At 52.4% G+C, this 15,825-nt stretch overlaps 3 protein-coding genes across 5 annotated transcripts in view; 2 read left to right on the forward strand and 1 right to left on the reverse strand.

The window, feature by feature from the left end:
* Lmtk2 (lemur tyrosine kinase 2) overlaps window positions 1-4,781 on the forward strand; it is a 94,685-nt gene extending 89,904 nt beyond the window's left edge. For both annotated transcript variants that reach the window (XM_076923631.1, XM_076923632.1), the window contains exon 14: window positions 1,319-4,781. In XM_076923631.1, coding sequence (XP_076779746.1) covers window positions 1,319-1,347 — 29 coding nt within the window. In that variant the 3' untranslated portion in view covers window positions 1,348-4,781. The remainder of the gene's footprint in view (window positions 1-1,318) is intronic.
* A 2,174-nt stretch (window positions 4,782-6,955) lies between these two features.
* Window positions 6,956-11,110, forward strand: Bhlha15 (basic helix-loop-helix family member a15). Its single transcript, XM_076923636.1, has 2 exons — window positions 6,956-7,043; window positions 7,724-11,110. Exon 2 carries the CDS (start codon window positions 7,774-7,776, stop codon window positions 8,359-8,361), a length of 588 nt encoding a protein of 195 aa, XP_076779751.1. The 5' UTR covers window positions 6,956-7,043; window positions 7,724-7,773; the 3' UTR covers window positions 8,362-11,110.
* A 3-nt stretch (window positions 11,111-11,113) lies between these two features.
* Tecpr1 (tectonin beta-propeller repeat containing 1) overlaps window positions 11,114-15,825 on the reverse strand; it is a 28,964-nt gene continuing 24,252 nt past the window's right edge. The window contains exons 21-25 of one of the 2 annotated variants that reach the window (XM_076923633.1): window positions 15,268-15,403; window positions 14,606-14,698; window positions 13,019-13,125; window positions 12,776-12,895; window positions 11,114-12,663 (exon numbers count right to left, since the gene is read on the reverse strand). In XM_076923633.1, the coding sequence (XP_076779748.1) occupies window positions 12,562-12,663; window positions 12,776-12,895; window positions 13,019-13,125; window positions 14,606-14,698; window positions 15,268-15,403 (558 nt within the window). In that variant the 3' untranslated portion in view covers window positions 11,114-12,561. Of the gene's footprint in view, window positions 12,664-12,775; window positions 12,896-13,018; window positions 13,126-14,605; window positions 14,699-15,267; window positions 15,404-15,825 lie in introns of those variants that run through there. The other variant, XM_076923634.1, reaches the window with a different exon arrangement.

Raw genomic sequence — 15,825 nt, forward strand, 5'->3', positions numbered from 1 at the left:
TGGGGCCACGGCTGAGGCATGGTGGCTTTCAGCCGGGAGCACTCTTTTACCCTAGACCCGAAGGGTGATGGTCTGGTGCTATTTTAGTCCAAGTAGATTATAAATCTGTTGGAAAATTCTCAGTCTACCGTTGAGCACAGCCCCTCACTGGGGGATTCTAGGCAGGGGCTCTACCACTGAGCCACACTCCAGCCCCTCACTGGGGGATTCTAGGCAGGGGCTCTACCACTGAGCCACACTCCAGCCCCTCACTGGGGGATTCTAGGCAGGGGCTCTGCCACTGAGCCACACCCCAGCCCCTCACTGGGGGATTCTAAGCAGGGGCTCTACCACTGCCTTACTGCTTTATCATTAAGCTCTATCTCCAAGTCTTTTACTTTTTGTTTTGTTTATGAGAAAAAGTTCCACTAAGTTGCCCTGTCTGTCCTTGAACTCACTCTTGTAGTTTAGTTTGGCCTCGGACTTTCAAGCCTTCTGCCTCCAGTTCCCAAGCAGCTGAAATAACAGGCCTGGTGCATCTCTCACAGTCCCAGACAGTGCATACGTGGCCACACTTCCCACACTGGACTCACTCCCAGTGCCCATTTCTGTCTAGCCCTGCTGGACTGGCCCTGGAGAGCCTGGAGGTCCCAGAGCAGGCTCTGCCATGTCTTTTCTTTTCCCCCCCTTTGCTGCCAGCCCCACTTCCTCAGGTTACACATCAGTCCCAGAGGAGTACCCTGCACAGGCACCTGCTCTACGCATGCTTAACCTGTGGTTTGGACCTGAGCCCAGGCTCTCCGGCTCTTCCCCAGTAGTGTTGATTTTGCCATTAAGTCTTGGTCTCCTGTGATACTGGAGGGCCAGCTGGGAACTCACAGCAGGGCCCATTTGAAGTAGCAATACCTGAACATATGGGCCCCTTTCCCTATACCAAGATCAGGAGATAAATATTAATAGGTACATTTTTTTATTTGAAGTTTACAGATCAAATAATAAATGTAGGATATAAAGCACTTTTATTTGTTTACTTGGTTTTCACCTGTGCCGCTGAGATAATGCCTGTACCTGAGGATCTCTGGGGGGCAGGTGTACAGGTCAGGCGGGTTTAGCTCGGTACCCCTGAGTGTGACCATGGAGCCACTTTGGGAGCCAAGCAGCTGTGTGTGCAGAGCCCTGCAAGTTGTGGGAAGGCAGGATAGACAGGGCAGCACAGGAAGGCACCAGCTACTGTTCCTTTTCCTGCCATTCTGGTCTGGTTGCCTTCATGCTGTTACTATCTGGGTAGTCAACTCTTAAAACTGACCTGCCCTGTCATGTTGCTTCTGTCTGGGAATAGGCAGCAGTGAAGACGGAGACAAGGACTAGGTGGATGAGGACACGTTCTTCCAGCCAGCGGCGCTCCTGCTTGTCCACCTGAGCAACGACATGGACTCCATGCTGACTGGCACTGACTGGGACCGGCACGCCGGGAAGAGCTTCCTCTCCAGTGCTCGCCTGGGTTGCTCCTGCACTAGACCTGCTCGTGCTGGGCATCCTGTTGAGGTGGCCACACTGCCACACTGCTCTGGCACACAGTGTGAGGACCTGTGCACCTCAGGCCATAGGTCTGCGTCCTGTGTGGACGTCTGCCTCACCACACCTGTGCCTCCAGTCAGGGCGTGGGTGCCGCAGAGGGGCACACCAGGGGAGGTCATAAGTGAGCCATATTTATTATCTTTAAGGAGATCACTAATTGCTCTTTGACTGCACTGTGGGTGAGTGTTCTGAGCTCCCATATTGTACAGCATCCTAAATTATCCAAGGAAAACATGGCAGGTCAAGCTGGTGCTGTCCACTGGTTTGATTTTCTTTTTTCTTTCTCTCTCTTTTTTCCCTTTGTTTCTGTCTTGTGTGTTTGCTCTGCATGGTACTGTAAGACTTCGATATTTTAAGTATTCTTTTGTCTTCAGACCTGTGGGGACCGTACACAGGGACTCTTTCCCAGCCGTTCTGATTCTGGGTGTTAGTGTTTTATGTTCTTAGAGGAAATATTTTTGATGCGGCCAAAACTGCTGCTGTGTTTCATTGATTGCATCGGGCACGTTTCTGTATGGGGTGGATGCTCTGAACAGCCTGCCCTGCCTCTCGTGCTTTAAATCTGTCTGGCAGAAAACCTGTAGGAGATGCACCCAGCACTCAGTGCCCAGGGCCCTTTTCTGGTGAGGGGAAGCCATGCACCACTTCCCCTGCACAGAGGCCGGCCTGCGGGAGCTGCCTCTCTCAGGCAGCTGGGATCTCTGAGACACTGGTCCCCACAGAGCTGCAAGTGAGAAGAGCAGTTTGTAGGCCCTAGCACCCAGGAGACAGGCGGCACCCTGTAGCTGCAAGGAGGAGGGCAGGGACCCAGCAGTCCTCATGGCCTCCCGTCCTGTATCAAGCACCCAGCTCTCCTCTTGTTCTGAAAGGGATCTCCCATCTTCAGCATAGCCTCAGTACATCGTGGAAGCAATCTGCTGTCCCCACACAAGAGTGAGGCCTCACCCTGCTGCCCCACTCGACCTCTGCTTTGATAAAGGAAGTGTGGCTGGCAGTGCAGCGTGCTGATGCCATGCTGAGCAGGGACTGCACCTGCTGGGGTGGCTCTCCTCACGTGAGCTCCTCACGCCAGGTACTTCCTGGTGCTGTCCCCACTCTCCAGACTCCAGTGGGACAATGGAATGAGTCTCCAGGCCCTGGCTGGGACATCGTGCAGTCAGTCAGAGGGACTTGGGCTCTCCTACAGAGTGCAAGTGCGGATGTCGGCGTGAGTTTACGTAGCAAATTATGACCTTTATTATCAACTCTGATTCGATCCATGAATTTTTTATACTAAGCAATAATTTTATGATCAACAGAAATAGTTTGAGAACAGAGAGTCTCCTTTCCCCATACTTGGTGCAGACCCTAGCATGTCTGGACTCCATAGGAAGCACTGGATCTGTGACGTGTATATTAAAAACGGGGCATTTGAAAGGAATTTTGCCAAAATTGTCCTGAGTTTTTGCTGTGTGGACTTTCTGATTTTTTTTTTTTTTTTTTAATTTTTACCTCTATCTACCAGTCTTAGTTGAGAAAGAAAGGAAACGTAATTATAATAAGATTTTTTTTTTTCAAATTATAGGTTTAGGAAGTTTAGATTCACTGATTACAGTCAGGTGGAGTCATATATATATATATTCTCCTTACGCAGCCAGCCTGGGATAGACTTAGTGACATTTGAGGGCTGGTCATCTTTCACCATGTTGAGGGGATCTTGACAGTACAATTCCCGTTTATATTTATATTGATATCGCTCTCATGGTTAATTGCCAAAACAAAAGCATTTTATATATTGAGTTGGGGGTGGGGTGGGGTGGATCTTTCTGTGGTGTCGCATGGAAGGGAAGACTTTGTATAACACTTGTCAACACATCTCCAGAATCTCAAGCAATATGCAGACATTTCAGTAGACTAAACTCCAGCCCGACTTTAACTGTGAGCATGTGCTTTGCCATCCAATGTGGGGTTTGTTTTGGTTTAGATTTTGGTTTTGGTTTTTCAAGACAGGGTTTCTCTGTGTAGCCCTGGCTGTCCTGGAACTTGCTGTGTAGTCCGGGCTGGCCTCGAACTCAGAAATCCCCCTGCCTCTGCCCCCCTGATGCTGCCACCATACCCAGCTGGTTTTGGTTTTTAATGATAGCTTGGTTGCCCTTGGTGGGCTTGCCAAACCTGGTCACTCATGCAGGCAGAGACTGAGCCAGTGCCGCCTGTGGCGGGCTCACAGCGGGCTCAGTGACTTTTTCTTCTGCCTCCCTCCCTTGCGTGCTCGTCCTCCACCTGCCAGACTGGAAACTGACTTTGAAGTCCTCTCATGAAGATGATGAGCCCTCCAAGGCCTTCTTGATATCTTCCATTTGTTGTAAGATGACCTGACGTCAGGAAAAAGTAGTTCCCCCTTCTCGTGAGACTCACACTCTGTCTGGGCCAGAAGCCGTTCATCGAAAGGTTACGATTGAAAGGTTACGATGGCAAACAGCCTCCCTTCTTTTTTGAGACATACAGGCCTGTTTGTAAGAGAGATGGGTTTCTCTGAGGAAGTCTGTCTCCCTGCTGTAAAATGCCTTTGAAAACCTTCCTCTTTTTTTCGTACTTCCCATAGGGCATTTGTAGAATTAGTGACCTACTGCGTGTCTGTCCCCAGGGCCAGGGAAAACAGACAGGCAGCCTCCCACCCCTCAGCCTGAAAACCCAGGTGCGACCAAGTGTCAGATTCTGTGCTTCAGAGCACCTACCTTGAGAGAAGCTACCTTCTAGTAAGAGTGAGCAGACACAGTTACATCAAACATACATCTCGATATTTCTTAAGCAGCAAAGGGGGGCCCAGTCTTGACTTTTAGGAAAGTCTATTTAACTTCACGTAAGTTCTTAAGATGCGTAGGCAGTATTGCATCCCCACGGCCATCCCAGGGGCCGGGCATACGGTGTTTGGTTACTGAAGCCTGCACAGGGAAGCTGGGTCCTGATGACTGGACTTGTGCATGTACCCTGTTTCACCCTGTCCATGGCCAGGGATCGGGGTGGGACAGTCACACCCTTGGCCTGCTACCTACCAGGTTGTACTTAACACAATCAGAAGGGGTTCATGGCAATATAACAGTTAATGAACTTGGAGTTTAAATTGTGTACATTTTTAAATTGTAAGATTTTTACTGTATAGTGAAGCTTAGTGTGATTCAATAAATTGCTTGTAATTTAAAAACTATTTAATATTCAAAATAAATATAGTTATATATTTATAATAATCTCTGTTGCTATGTTTATTCCTTGTTTTTAAACCGTATGTGGGTTTGGCCTGGTGCTGTGGGTCTCTGAAGATAGTTCTCAGGGGACTGTAGAGTCTGGTGCATGTGTGACCGTGGGTTCTAATCCAAGCCTTTCTACTTACTGAGGAGTTCTAGTGAGATTGGCCTTGGCCCAGGCCTCAAATGCTTCTCCAAGAGGTCGCAGCTAACCTTTCTGGCTGGGAGATGGCTTATTTGCTGAGAAGACCCATGTTCAGTTTTTTTTTTTTTTTTTTTTTTCTTCTTTTTTTGTTTTTTTTGGTTTTTTTGGTTTTTTTTTTTCAAGACCGGGCATGTTTAGTTTCAAAACCCATGATGTTTAAAAATAAAAAGGTCGGGTAGAGTGGAGCCTGTATGTTTATTGTCCAGTTCTAGGGAAGCAGAGGCAGAGACCCCTGGGGCTCACTCGCCAGTCCCGCATACTATGCAGGGTCCAGGCTGGTGAGAGAGTCTGCCCCAACCAAACAAAATGGTGCCCCCAAGAATAGTTGATGTTGAACTCTGACCTTCACACCTTACACTTGTGCATATGCACTGGCACCGTGGGTGCACACGTTCGCACGCACACACCAAACAGCCTTTCACTGGGCTTGGCATGGTGTGTACCTTTAATACCAGCACCTGGGGTGCTAAGTCAGGGCGATTGACATGTGTCCAAAACCAAACTAGGTTATGGTCCGAATGAGGTCCTGTCTCAAAAAACAGTAGCAGTTCTATACAGTGTAGGTCTGTCTCAGTTCTGACCCCCTCTCTCCAGTTCTTTCACCGAAGTCCAAGTGATGTGAGGGAGGTGACAGCTTTCTACCAGATCCATGGCCCACATAGCTGTGTCACAAGTCCTGAGACCCAAGCCTGCTGAACTGAGAACTCACCCAGAGTTATGCGGAGTCCTGGCTGCGTTTTGACTTGTCCTGTTAGCCCGGGGGGCGGGGGGGGCTACTATTAGTTGACCATAGTGACTCATAATAATCCCTGCAGCAAGAGGCTGAGGCAGAAGGGTTGCCATGAGTCCAGGACAGCCTTGGCTTTGGAGTCTCTGTCACTAAAAGGAAAAAAGGGCCAGAGATGTAGTTGAGCATGCATGAAGCACTGGGTTTGGTCTCCAGCACCACACTGTCCGACACACATCTGTACGCACTCACTGGGTTAAAGAATATATATTTTCAGCACATTTTAGTTGAGTGTGCCATGATCCAGTTGCAGTTCTTGCACTTGGGAGGCAGAGGAGACGCTGGAGGATCAGGTGCTCAAGGGCCTGTGCTACAGCTAGCAAAATGGCCCGGCTGGTAAAGTCATTTGCTGTCAAACTAATGACTTGAGTTCATCCCCGGCACAACAACATGGTGGAAGTGAGAACAGACTCCTGCAAGTTGTCCTCTGACCTATGTGCATGCACATACACCAAAAATAGACAGACAGATAACGGCTAGAAAGAAAACCTGTTTTCTGTGAGCAATATGACACTCACATAGAGGTCAGAGGACAACCTGGGGGAGTTGGTTCTCTACTTCCACTTTGTGAGTCCCAGACTCCTCAGCCTTGGTGTCAGGACTCTATCCACAGGCATCTTACTGCCCCATAATCTTTTATATTGTAATTCCCTTGTAACCTCAGGAAACCGAGACAGGAGCTAGCAACAGATAGGCAGCCGTGTGGTTGGTTGGTTTTCCCAATTGTCTGACTCTTGAAAACGGTAACATTCTGCCATTAGGAGCTCTGGTGACCTGGGTGGCATCCCTGACGCTCCCCATTTCAGTAAGGGAAGACGGAAAGGAGAGCCGCCGCCGTGTACTGGAGCCGTTAGGACGCGCAGAGTCCGCTGGAAAAATTAGGGTGCTCCAGGGCAGGGGAGGAGAGGTCTTGCCAGCTCTGCTCAGGGAGGTGGCTGCGGTTCCTGTAAAACTATGCAGGGTGGCTTATCCTAGACTGTTCTGAGACTTAACCCCAAGGCCAGGTGTCCTGGCCAGGTGCGATCCGGGATCCCCCACCCCCACCCCCACGCCGGCAAGTCCCCAGAGAGGCCGCGGGCTCTCAGACCCAGAGGGAGGAAAGGGGAGGCGGTCCGCACGGTCCTCAGAGCGAGGGGCGTGGCCGCAGGTGCCGCCCTGGCCCCGCCCAGCGAGCTCATTTACATGCTTCCCGCAGCCCCGCCTGTGGTGGCTAAAGCGACGTGTCCTTGTCCCCCGTGGGCAGCCTCTGCGTGTATAGCCTCGGATCCCCCAGGTAAACCAAGGGTTTGGGGGAACTGGATGGGACTGCTGGGAGGGGACCCCAAAGCGGGACCAGACGGCCAACAGCTGTGGGGGAAATATAGATGGTGGCTTCCACTCAGACTGGCTGGTGCCGTCCACGTGGTAGAACTGGGGGCTGCTGCAGGGCCTTGGCAACTGTCAGTCTGACCTGTGAGCTGTCCTGTGTGCACTCCCTGCAGTTCTGCTTCTGATAATGTCTGGACCTGTGTCGAGTCCAGGAGAGCTGTAAACATGATGTCTAAGGGTGCTGCCTGTCTGGGACAGTTATCAGTGTCGGGGGTGGGGGGGGGAACCCATAGGCCAGGGTTGGGACCTGTTCCTGGGTGGCTTAAACAAATTGTCAGGTGCCGTGGCTCAGGAGGTACTTGCAACAGTACGGAGCAGGGGACCTGAAAAGGGTTCCCAGATCAGTGGGGAGGGAGGGAAGGAGGGACAGTAGGTTAGAGACTAGCGAGTCAGTGTGAGCTCAGCCAGGGCTTTGAGAGCACAGGTGAGTCAACTCAGGGTTCAGTGTGAATGGGAAGCACCTAGGTGTCCACTGTGTCCCAGTGGTCAGCTGCACTGGCTGAAGAAGCAATGAGACAGCCATGCCGCATGCCCACTGGCCGGCCATGCTGAATGACTGCAGAGGGACTGTGTTCTGAATTTCAGTTGGAAGGGCCTCTCCCAGCTACCACCCCTGGGAAAACCAGCCTGGAGCTATGAAGACCAAGAACCGGCCCCCTCGGCGCCGGACACCCATGCAGGACACAGAAGCTAACCCAGGAGAGCAGACAACTGACAGACCCCAGTCAGGCTCAGGGGGGTCAGAGCTGACAAAGGGTCTTCGGAGCAGGACAGCCCGTGCAAGTGGAGCTCGGGCAGAGGTCAGCCGCCGGCGACAGGGGTCCAGCGGCCGCAGGGAGAACAGCGTTCAGAGACGACTGGAGAGCAATGAGCGGGAAAGACAACGGATGCATAAACTCAACAATGCCTTCCAGGCACTGCGCGAGGTCATCCCCCACGTGCGGGCTGACAAGAAGCTCTCCAAGATTGAAACCCTCACACTGGCCAAGAACTATATCAAGTCTCTGACCGCCACCATACTTACTATGTCCAGCAGCCGCCTCCCAGGGCTGGAGGCACCAGGTCCTGCGCCAGGCCCTAAACTATACCAGCACTACCACCACCAGCAACAGCAGCAGCAGCAGCAGGTGGCTGGGGCCATGCTTGGTGTCACCGAGGACCAGCCCCAAGGCCACCTGCAGCGGTACTCTACACAGATCCACAGCTTCAGAGAGGGGAGCTAGCACTTGCTTCGGGCTCCGGGGTGGGTTGGCAGTGCTGACATGGCCTGTTCATCTCAGCTCTGGTCCCTCTATGCCATAAGCCCCAGACTGATAATGACACTATTGAGGTCCCTGAGGGGATTTTGTTGTTGATAAAAACTCTTGCGTGGCCCGAGCTGGCCTTGAACTTGTGATCCTTCTCACCTCCATCTTCTCTAGGGCTGGGATTACAGGCATACATCATGACATGGTGCCACGCTGGGGACTGAACTAAGGGCTATGTGTGTGCTTAAACAAGTTCTCTACCAACCAAGCTGCAATTCCAGCCCAAGGTTGACTGTAGTGACTCCATTTTCCTTGAAAGTCAGCTCAGATACCAACATGTGGAAGTTTTTTCCTAGCCACCCAGGGGACAAGGGAGTGACCTGGGCCCTCGAGGCATACTGAGGCCCAAACCTCCAGGGAAAGCCCCGTCCTTGCTGCCCTTCGACAGGATGGACGGGCAGGGTGGGAGCGTTCTCGCCTTCCTTACAATTTATGTGTGGTGGCTAAGGAATGACTCCAGGAAAAACTTGACTTACAGCTGTCCCTGCGAGTGCTGGGCCTAAGGAAGGTCCATCCCATACTGTGGGGCTATGGGAAACTGGACCCTAAGTGCCACTCAATCCCCTCAGGGAATAGCCAGCAAAGCCAACACCCCTCCCTCTCTCCTTCTCTCTCTCTCTCCCTCTCCCAAAGTGGATACTTCTGGAAAAAATGCAGTGTCCTAACTGTGGCTGACTACAATCTAACTAGGATCTGAGGCCCTGTGTGGAGACCAGGCAGGGCCTTTATGAAGAGGACCCTTGAGCCTCTGTATAAGGAGAGACTTGTCCTGGGTCTTTTATAGACTCCCCACTGTGCCCCTCTCCATTACAGGGTGTACCCCATGCTTGGGATTTCACACTTTTCTTGGTTTGGCCCCTAATATATGGTTGCCATGTGTTGGTTTCTTCACAAGTCGTTTGGACTTAGCTCTTAGTACCTTTGGTGTTTTTCTGAGCTGGAAACTGGAGTGGCAGGCATGTCCCTCCCCCAACCTGCCCATTAATAAGGAGGGCTGAGAGGTTGGCCAGCTTCCGTCCTCGGGGCGTTCCTGCCCCACTGGCTCTGCCAGGCTTCAGTTCAGACTATTTTGCTGTCACTTGTCCTTGGCCCCTTCCTTCCTCCCTTGTCTCTCTGCCCAGAACTGACCTGGAGTTCCTTGGGGCCCAAACCCCCCACCCCCACTTTTAGAGTAACAGGAGTCTTACTATGTAGCCCAGGCTGATTTTTGAACCTGTGCTTGCTCCCTCCTGCTGCTTCAGCCCCTTCCTCTGCCCCCAAGTACGGAACACAGGGTAGGAGAGAGAGCCCTGGCACCCCAAGAAATAGGTAATAGCTACATTAAGCCTGGAGCTGCTGGTCTCCTCATCCCAGTGAGACTTGATTTATATAGCTTTCCAGTCCTGTCATAGATCGTACGTAGGTCAGGTAGATAGAAACTTGGGGCGGGGGGGGGGGGGGGGGGGGGCGACGTGTATCTATTATTCAGGATGGCTACTGGGGAAAGCCAATAGTCAGGGAATTTGCCAGTGTGAGTGGAGGCCAGGCACAACTCCCAGTTGGAAAGACAGAGCCCAGATATCTACCTTGCTATGGGGGAACTGCCCAGTGGAACACAAAGGCCTCTGCCAACAGACACAAGTATAAACCCCGTGGCTGGCTTCCATATGAGCCGAGGCCAGAGCTGGGCTTCTTTTGTCCAACCTTGCCTGGAAACGCAGGGAGAAAAGGAAACCATCCAGCCAAACTTCTGCCCTAACGCCTGGCTGCAGCCCAGGGCTGTCTAGGGTCGCTGTTTGGCAGGACCACAGCCTTGTGACTCTTGGTCCACAAGCTGCTGTTCGCACACCCTGCTTCCCAGGGCCTAGCTGTCCAGTTCTTTACTGGTGACAGACAGGACCTATATGTCCCTTGGGCACATCACAAAGGATCTTTAGGGACTCCAGTCCCATTAGGAGGCCAGGAGACAAGTCTGTGATACCAGGAAGTCCTGTTGCTCTGTCTCCCTGTCTCCAGCCCAGGGGGTTCTATTTTTGGAACTGGAGCATAGGTGGACCTCTAACTTACTACGTGGTCAAGGATGATGAACTTCTGCCTCTATCTCTTGTGCTGGGACTGACTAGAGGTATGGACTTCTACACCCAGTTTAGACAGTGCTGGGGATTGAACCCGGGGCTTGGAGCACCTTCAGCAAGCACTCTACCAAACAATCTACACCCCTAGTATGGTCCCTTCTGTCCTGCTGGGTAATGGGGCTGAGTTTATTCAAGCCCCTGGGCAAGAGGGCTGGAGCTGTCCCTCAACCTAGGATCTAAGGCTCTGTGTAGAGACCAGGCAGGGCCTTTATGAAGAGCACCCTGGAGCCTCTGTACAAGGAGAGACTTGTCCTGGCCTCCAGATCTCACCAACTTCACATCAGCACAAGCAGAGAAACCTGAAATGTGACCTGTCAGAGAAAAGCCATGATCAACAGAACGGCCTGTGCCTTGACTGTCACTGAGGTGAAATTTGTTCCTTAAATGACCTGGACTGGCTATTTTCCCCCTAGTTCCCAGAGTACTAATGAAATTGCCAGCTGTGTCCTAAAATGAAAAGATTTTTCAGCCACTGTGCTCTGGTCCTAGGAACAGGTGCCTGGACACCTGTGACTTTCTAACACAAATACCTAATAAAAATCCGTCAGTCATGCTGTGGTATAAATTTTTATTAAATAGAACATCTGGGGAGCCTAGACAGTTTGGTGTCACTGAGGAGGGGACAGTTGGTGCTCAGCAGTGGGAGGACTCGTCTCCATGGTGACGGGAGGACTCATCTCCATGGTGACACCCTGGCGGTGCTCAGCTGAGAACCATGTGCAGAACACACTGCAGGGGACAAGCCCGGATGGCCCCCTTGGAATCCTGTCATTGACACTGACGCCTCTCTGTGTGTGGGTGTGTCTGCTCCCACCTCTGGAAATGCGGAGGACACAGGACCACTCATGTCCTCGGGATGGGACCCCAGATTAGTTTCTTCTCAGCTTCTGGGGATACCCCTCCTGACTACGACATCACACGGGGAGGATTCCGGGGCAAACCAATTAGGGGTCTGTTCTGTCTCAAAATAAGTGGAGAAGGGCTTGGCTCTGGCACTCCTGACCAGTGTTTGAAACGCGAGCCATCACCTGCAGGGGCACATGTTTACCGTGGGCCAGTGCTAAGGCCACGCCAGGCAGGCTAGCATCCAAGCTACCTTCTGCACAGCCGTAGAGCACAAGACAGCCTGGGGTTGAGGCCAAACCTGATCCACAGGGCACAGATTTCTTCCTTCAAATCCAGGGTGCAAGCTGCCTCCACCCAGACCTGGCCACCCTGCAAAACAATGCTGTGCAAGGAGGCCCTGCGTCCGTATCTGAAAGAGGGGCTAAACTGGAGTTCATAACGACAATTCTCTACAAGGAAACTACCTTCCAGTGCACCACAGGAGGGAACCCCAAACTCCAGGATAAGACCTGTGTTTTTGAGGCAGGGTCTTCTGGAGTACAGACATGCACTGCCATGCCTGGTTTATTTATCTAGATATTTATTTTTGTGACAGTCTTGCTTTGTAGTCCTGGGTGGTCTCAAACTCAGGATCCTCCTGCCTCAGTCTCCTGAGTGCCAGGCCTACCTGCATCCAGCCCTTTGCTTAACTCTTGAAGTAAAACTCCATTTGGAAAGCCTGCTGAGGAATGACCAGACTGAGGCCTGGAGACCCGAACCTCACAGCCATTCTCCTGGAGGCCATTTGGGGTCTCCAGGTGTGGAATGGTCCTCCCTGCCTCTGCCTCTCTAGGGCCAGAATTTCTGGAGGGCTCTGAGTTCCTGGCCTAGAAAGATGGGAGGTATAGCAGGCAGGGACCAGGGCTGAAGGCTCCAGACGGTGGTTATCTTGGCTCTTTCCTACAGCACCCCTCACAGACTCAGAACAAGGGGACAAGGAGGGGGTGCCCCCACGGCTTCACATCTCTGGCTTTTTGCCAGTGCTGCAGAAATGGCAGACTCTGACCTGACTGCCTGTGGGGGGGGCCCTGGGTGATGCCCTCCCATACTGCACAAGAAAGGCTCAGTTCTGGTCCTTCAGGCTCAAACCATCCTTGCCTTCGGGTGAGGTGTGGCCTCAGCAGCAAACAGGACCTGGACCATGGGCCTCCTGATTCCTGGACATGTTCCTAGGTACCCTGGTGGCATTGGCCCGTACAGAGATGTGGTCCCAGCCTCCCTACAATCAGAAAGCCATGTCACTTAGGGCTTACATATTCCACCAAAGGCTCTTCCACAAGCCCCCGCATAGACGGTGCGATAGAACAGTCCCAGATTGCCACTGCACTCACACCAATGCCGTAGTCCCAGCCCTGTCCCTTGGGCTCCCGAGGCTGGACACCCATGCGACGACACACCGTCCCTCGGCTCAGGCCATGGCTCCCCTGGACTTTGTTGGCAATTACCCAGACCTGGAACAGACTCTTGTTGGAGCTCCTGGCCCAGCTGCAGAGGGGCAGCTGGATGGACAAGGGAGAGACCAGAGAGGGAACCCCTCTTTCCACAACCAAGTAACCTGATCTCCTCCACCTCACCTGGTCCAGTGGCCCCACAGACACTCTGCGTACATTGTTGGACACATGATCCCAGTTGGAGCCCTGCGGGTAGCTGGGGGTGATCCCTGCTCGGTACCACAGGTTCCCTGGGGAAAGAAGCAACCAAGGTCATCAGAGAAGTCCTTTTGGCCCACCGTGTGATGCTGTGGGGTCAATCCCCAGTTCCCCCTCCAACCCTCCACACCCAAGGGCTCTTGGATGACCTACAGCCAGGAGCCTGGGCTACAGCCAGCCCTGTCTGTCTGTGTGGCAGGCTTCATATACGTCCCATTGTGCCTTTTGGGTCTCACAGTCCCTAGCCTTTCTGCTGAGCCAGAAGCTGAAGACAAAGAATGTTTTAAGCAAATAAAAAGAGAAGCAAATCTGGAGGCAAAACCCTAGACTCTAAGACTGGTTTGTTGTTTTGTTTTTTCAGTCTCAGCCTAGGCTGGTTTTAAACTCCTGATCCTAGTGCCTCTCTCTCCCAGGACTGAGATTACAGGTGTGTGTATACCACACCACACCCAGTCCGTGTATGGCTGGGGCTTGAACTCAGGGCTTTGTGTGTTTGAGACGGGTTCTCTACCAACTGAGCTGGGTGTCGTCTCTGGGTTTCCTGAGACAAGGTCTCACTAAGTAGCTCAGGACAGCTTCAAACTTGATCCTTTTTGACTTAGCTTTCCCAGTATAACATTATAAGACATGCCTCACCATACCTGTCTTTAAGGTTTGAGACAGGGTCTCAGGTGTTCCAGTCTTGCCCTGAACTTACTATGTAACTAGGACGGCCTGAACATCTATCTGATCTTCCTGCCTCTGCCTCCCAAGAGCTTGGTTTAAAGGCCTGTGTCCCCACAGCGCCAAGCCTCCATCTCATCGACAGGATCAGTACAGTCCTGAGAGGAATGGGCCAGGGCCCTGTGTGAAGTGACACGGGGGTCAGAGATGGCCAGTAGCCAGCCCCATGCTGCCTATGGGGTCCTGTGTTCCCCGGCCAGGTAGAATTTCCTAGATGATTCTCCAGAGCAGTGCTTCTCATTCTTCCTGATGCTGTGACCCTTTAATACAGTTGGGGTGACCACCAGACATAAAATGTTCATTGCTACTTCATAACTGTAATGTTGCTGTTATAAAGCATGTAACTATCTGGGAATTCCAATGGTCTTAGGTGACACCAAAGAGGTCACAACCCACAGGCTGAGAACCACTGTTCTAGATGCATCTGAGCCTTGGTGTTACAAACTGAGTGAGGCTCGCTCTGAGCTCATGCTTCTGGTTTCATGTAGAGGTCCCAGGGGCTCTGTTGTTCTGTCTTGGTCCAGGCCCTGGCTGGCTTCTGAGGGTCAAGACTTGAGAGGAGCTCCAGCGACCCGTCTCCATGGTGAAGACGATGCAGAAGGGTGACCTTAACAGCTAATGTTCCTTATCCCCAGGGAGACAGCACAAAAAGGTCTGGATACTTCTAAAGGATGCTTTGAGAAGGAATGACATCTCAGCCTACTTGTGGCCTGGTCATGATCCAACTGGATATCCATGGGACCCTATCCTCCCCTGTGACCATGAAGACACTCAAAATAAATAACTTGCCGTTTTCATCCAAGGCATAAACTGATGTCTGGCCCACAGACACTTGTGTCAGCTTCTGCTTGGGAGGAGATGGGATATGGTACCAGCAGTCACCTGTGGCGGGAAAGTCAGCTCAGGAGGTTCCTGGGAGACCCCACATCTGTGAGCCCAGAACCAGGTCGTCTAGAACACTCTTGAGTCCTCACAGCCTTCAAGCTGAACAATGGGGGTTGGGGGTGGGAGCCTCAGTGCATGAGCTGAGGGCCATGTATGGCTACCTCAGGCTCTACAATCCCCCAGGATCCCAGGTTTGCCCAGGGTCCTTCAGGAGTCCATCCTGGGCTCTGATATTAAGCCCACTGCATCCATGTGACATGAAAGTACCCAGCCTGGCACAGGGGTAGGAGATGGACTCAGTGCCTGCCCTCCAGTTCCCTGCAAAACCTGGCAAAGAACAGACCAGCACAGCTCACGCCCCAAGATACCACAGCTCAGAGCCCTCCCCAGGGGTGATGTCCCAGGTTGTCCCTGTGTAGATGTGTTGGCCTCTGGGGGAGGAGCCTAACTCACACCCGGGAGTGTTCCAGAAGATGCCCTCTGAACTGAGTAAGAGACCTGGGCACCATTGTAACAGGAACCCCCTTCCCATATTCCATCAGAGTGGGGGTGTGGGTGCCACTCACCAGCTGGCTGGGAGGGAGACACAGAGCCCCGGTAGAACGCAGAGCCATCCCTGGCCACAGCCCACACCTGATAGCAGGCTCCAATGGAGACAGAGGCAAAGGGCTGGTCTGTGCCAACATGCAGCCAGGAGGAGCCCTGGAGATGGATGGGTGAGGGAGATTGTGGAGGGGCCAATGGGACCACCTGGCCTCTCTCTCCACTGAGGCCGAGACTCAAAGCCTGCCTGAGAGGCGAGGGCATCCAGGGCCTAGCCTAGTCTAACACAGCTGTAACTACAGTATGACCATAGCCTACTGTTGAAGTCCTGGACTCAGGTTCAAAGAAAAGATAAAAGCATGTTCACTTCATCAAGGGTGCTACAGAACCCCCATGCCACCCCCATTAACCCCAGGCTTACAGAGATGGCACCCTTCCGTGCCAATCTTGTCCTAGGAACTACCTGCCTCATTTGGGTTACATATGAGACCCATTCTGGGCAGGTCTGGGGAAACCTGAAGCCACGTGCCTCTCAAGGAAGACTCCTGATATCCTGAAGAGTCTACAAAACCAGGGTCAAT

This window comes from Arvicanthis niloticus, chromosome 24, assembly GCF_011762505.2.
Source record: "Arvicanthis niloticus isolate mArvNil1 chromosome 24, mArvNil1.pat.X, whole genome shotgun sequence".
Taxonomy (NCBI): domain Eukaryota; kingdom Metazoa; phylum Chordata; class Mammalia; order Rodentia; family Muridae; genus Arvicanthis; species Arvicanthis niloticus.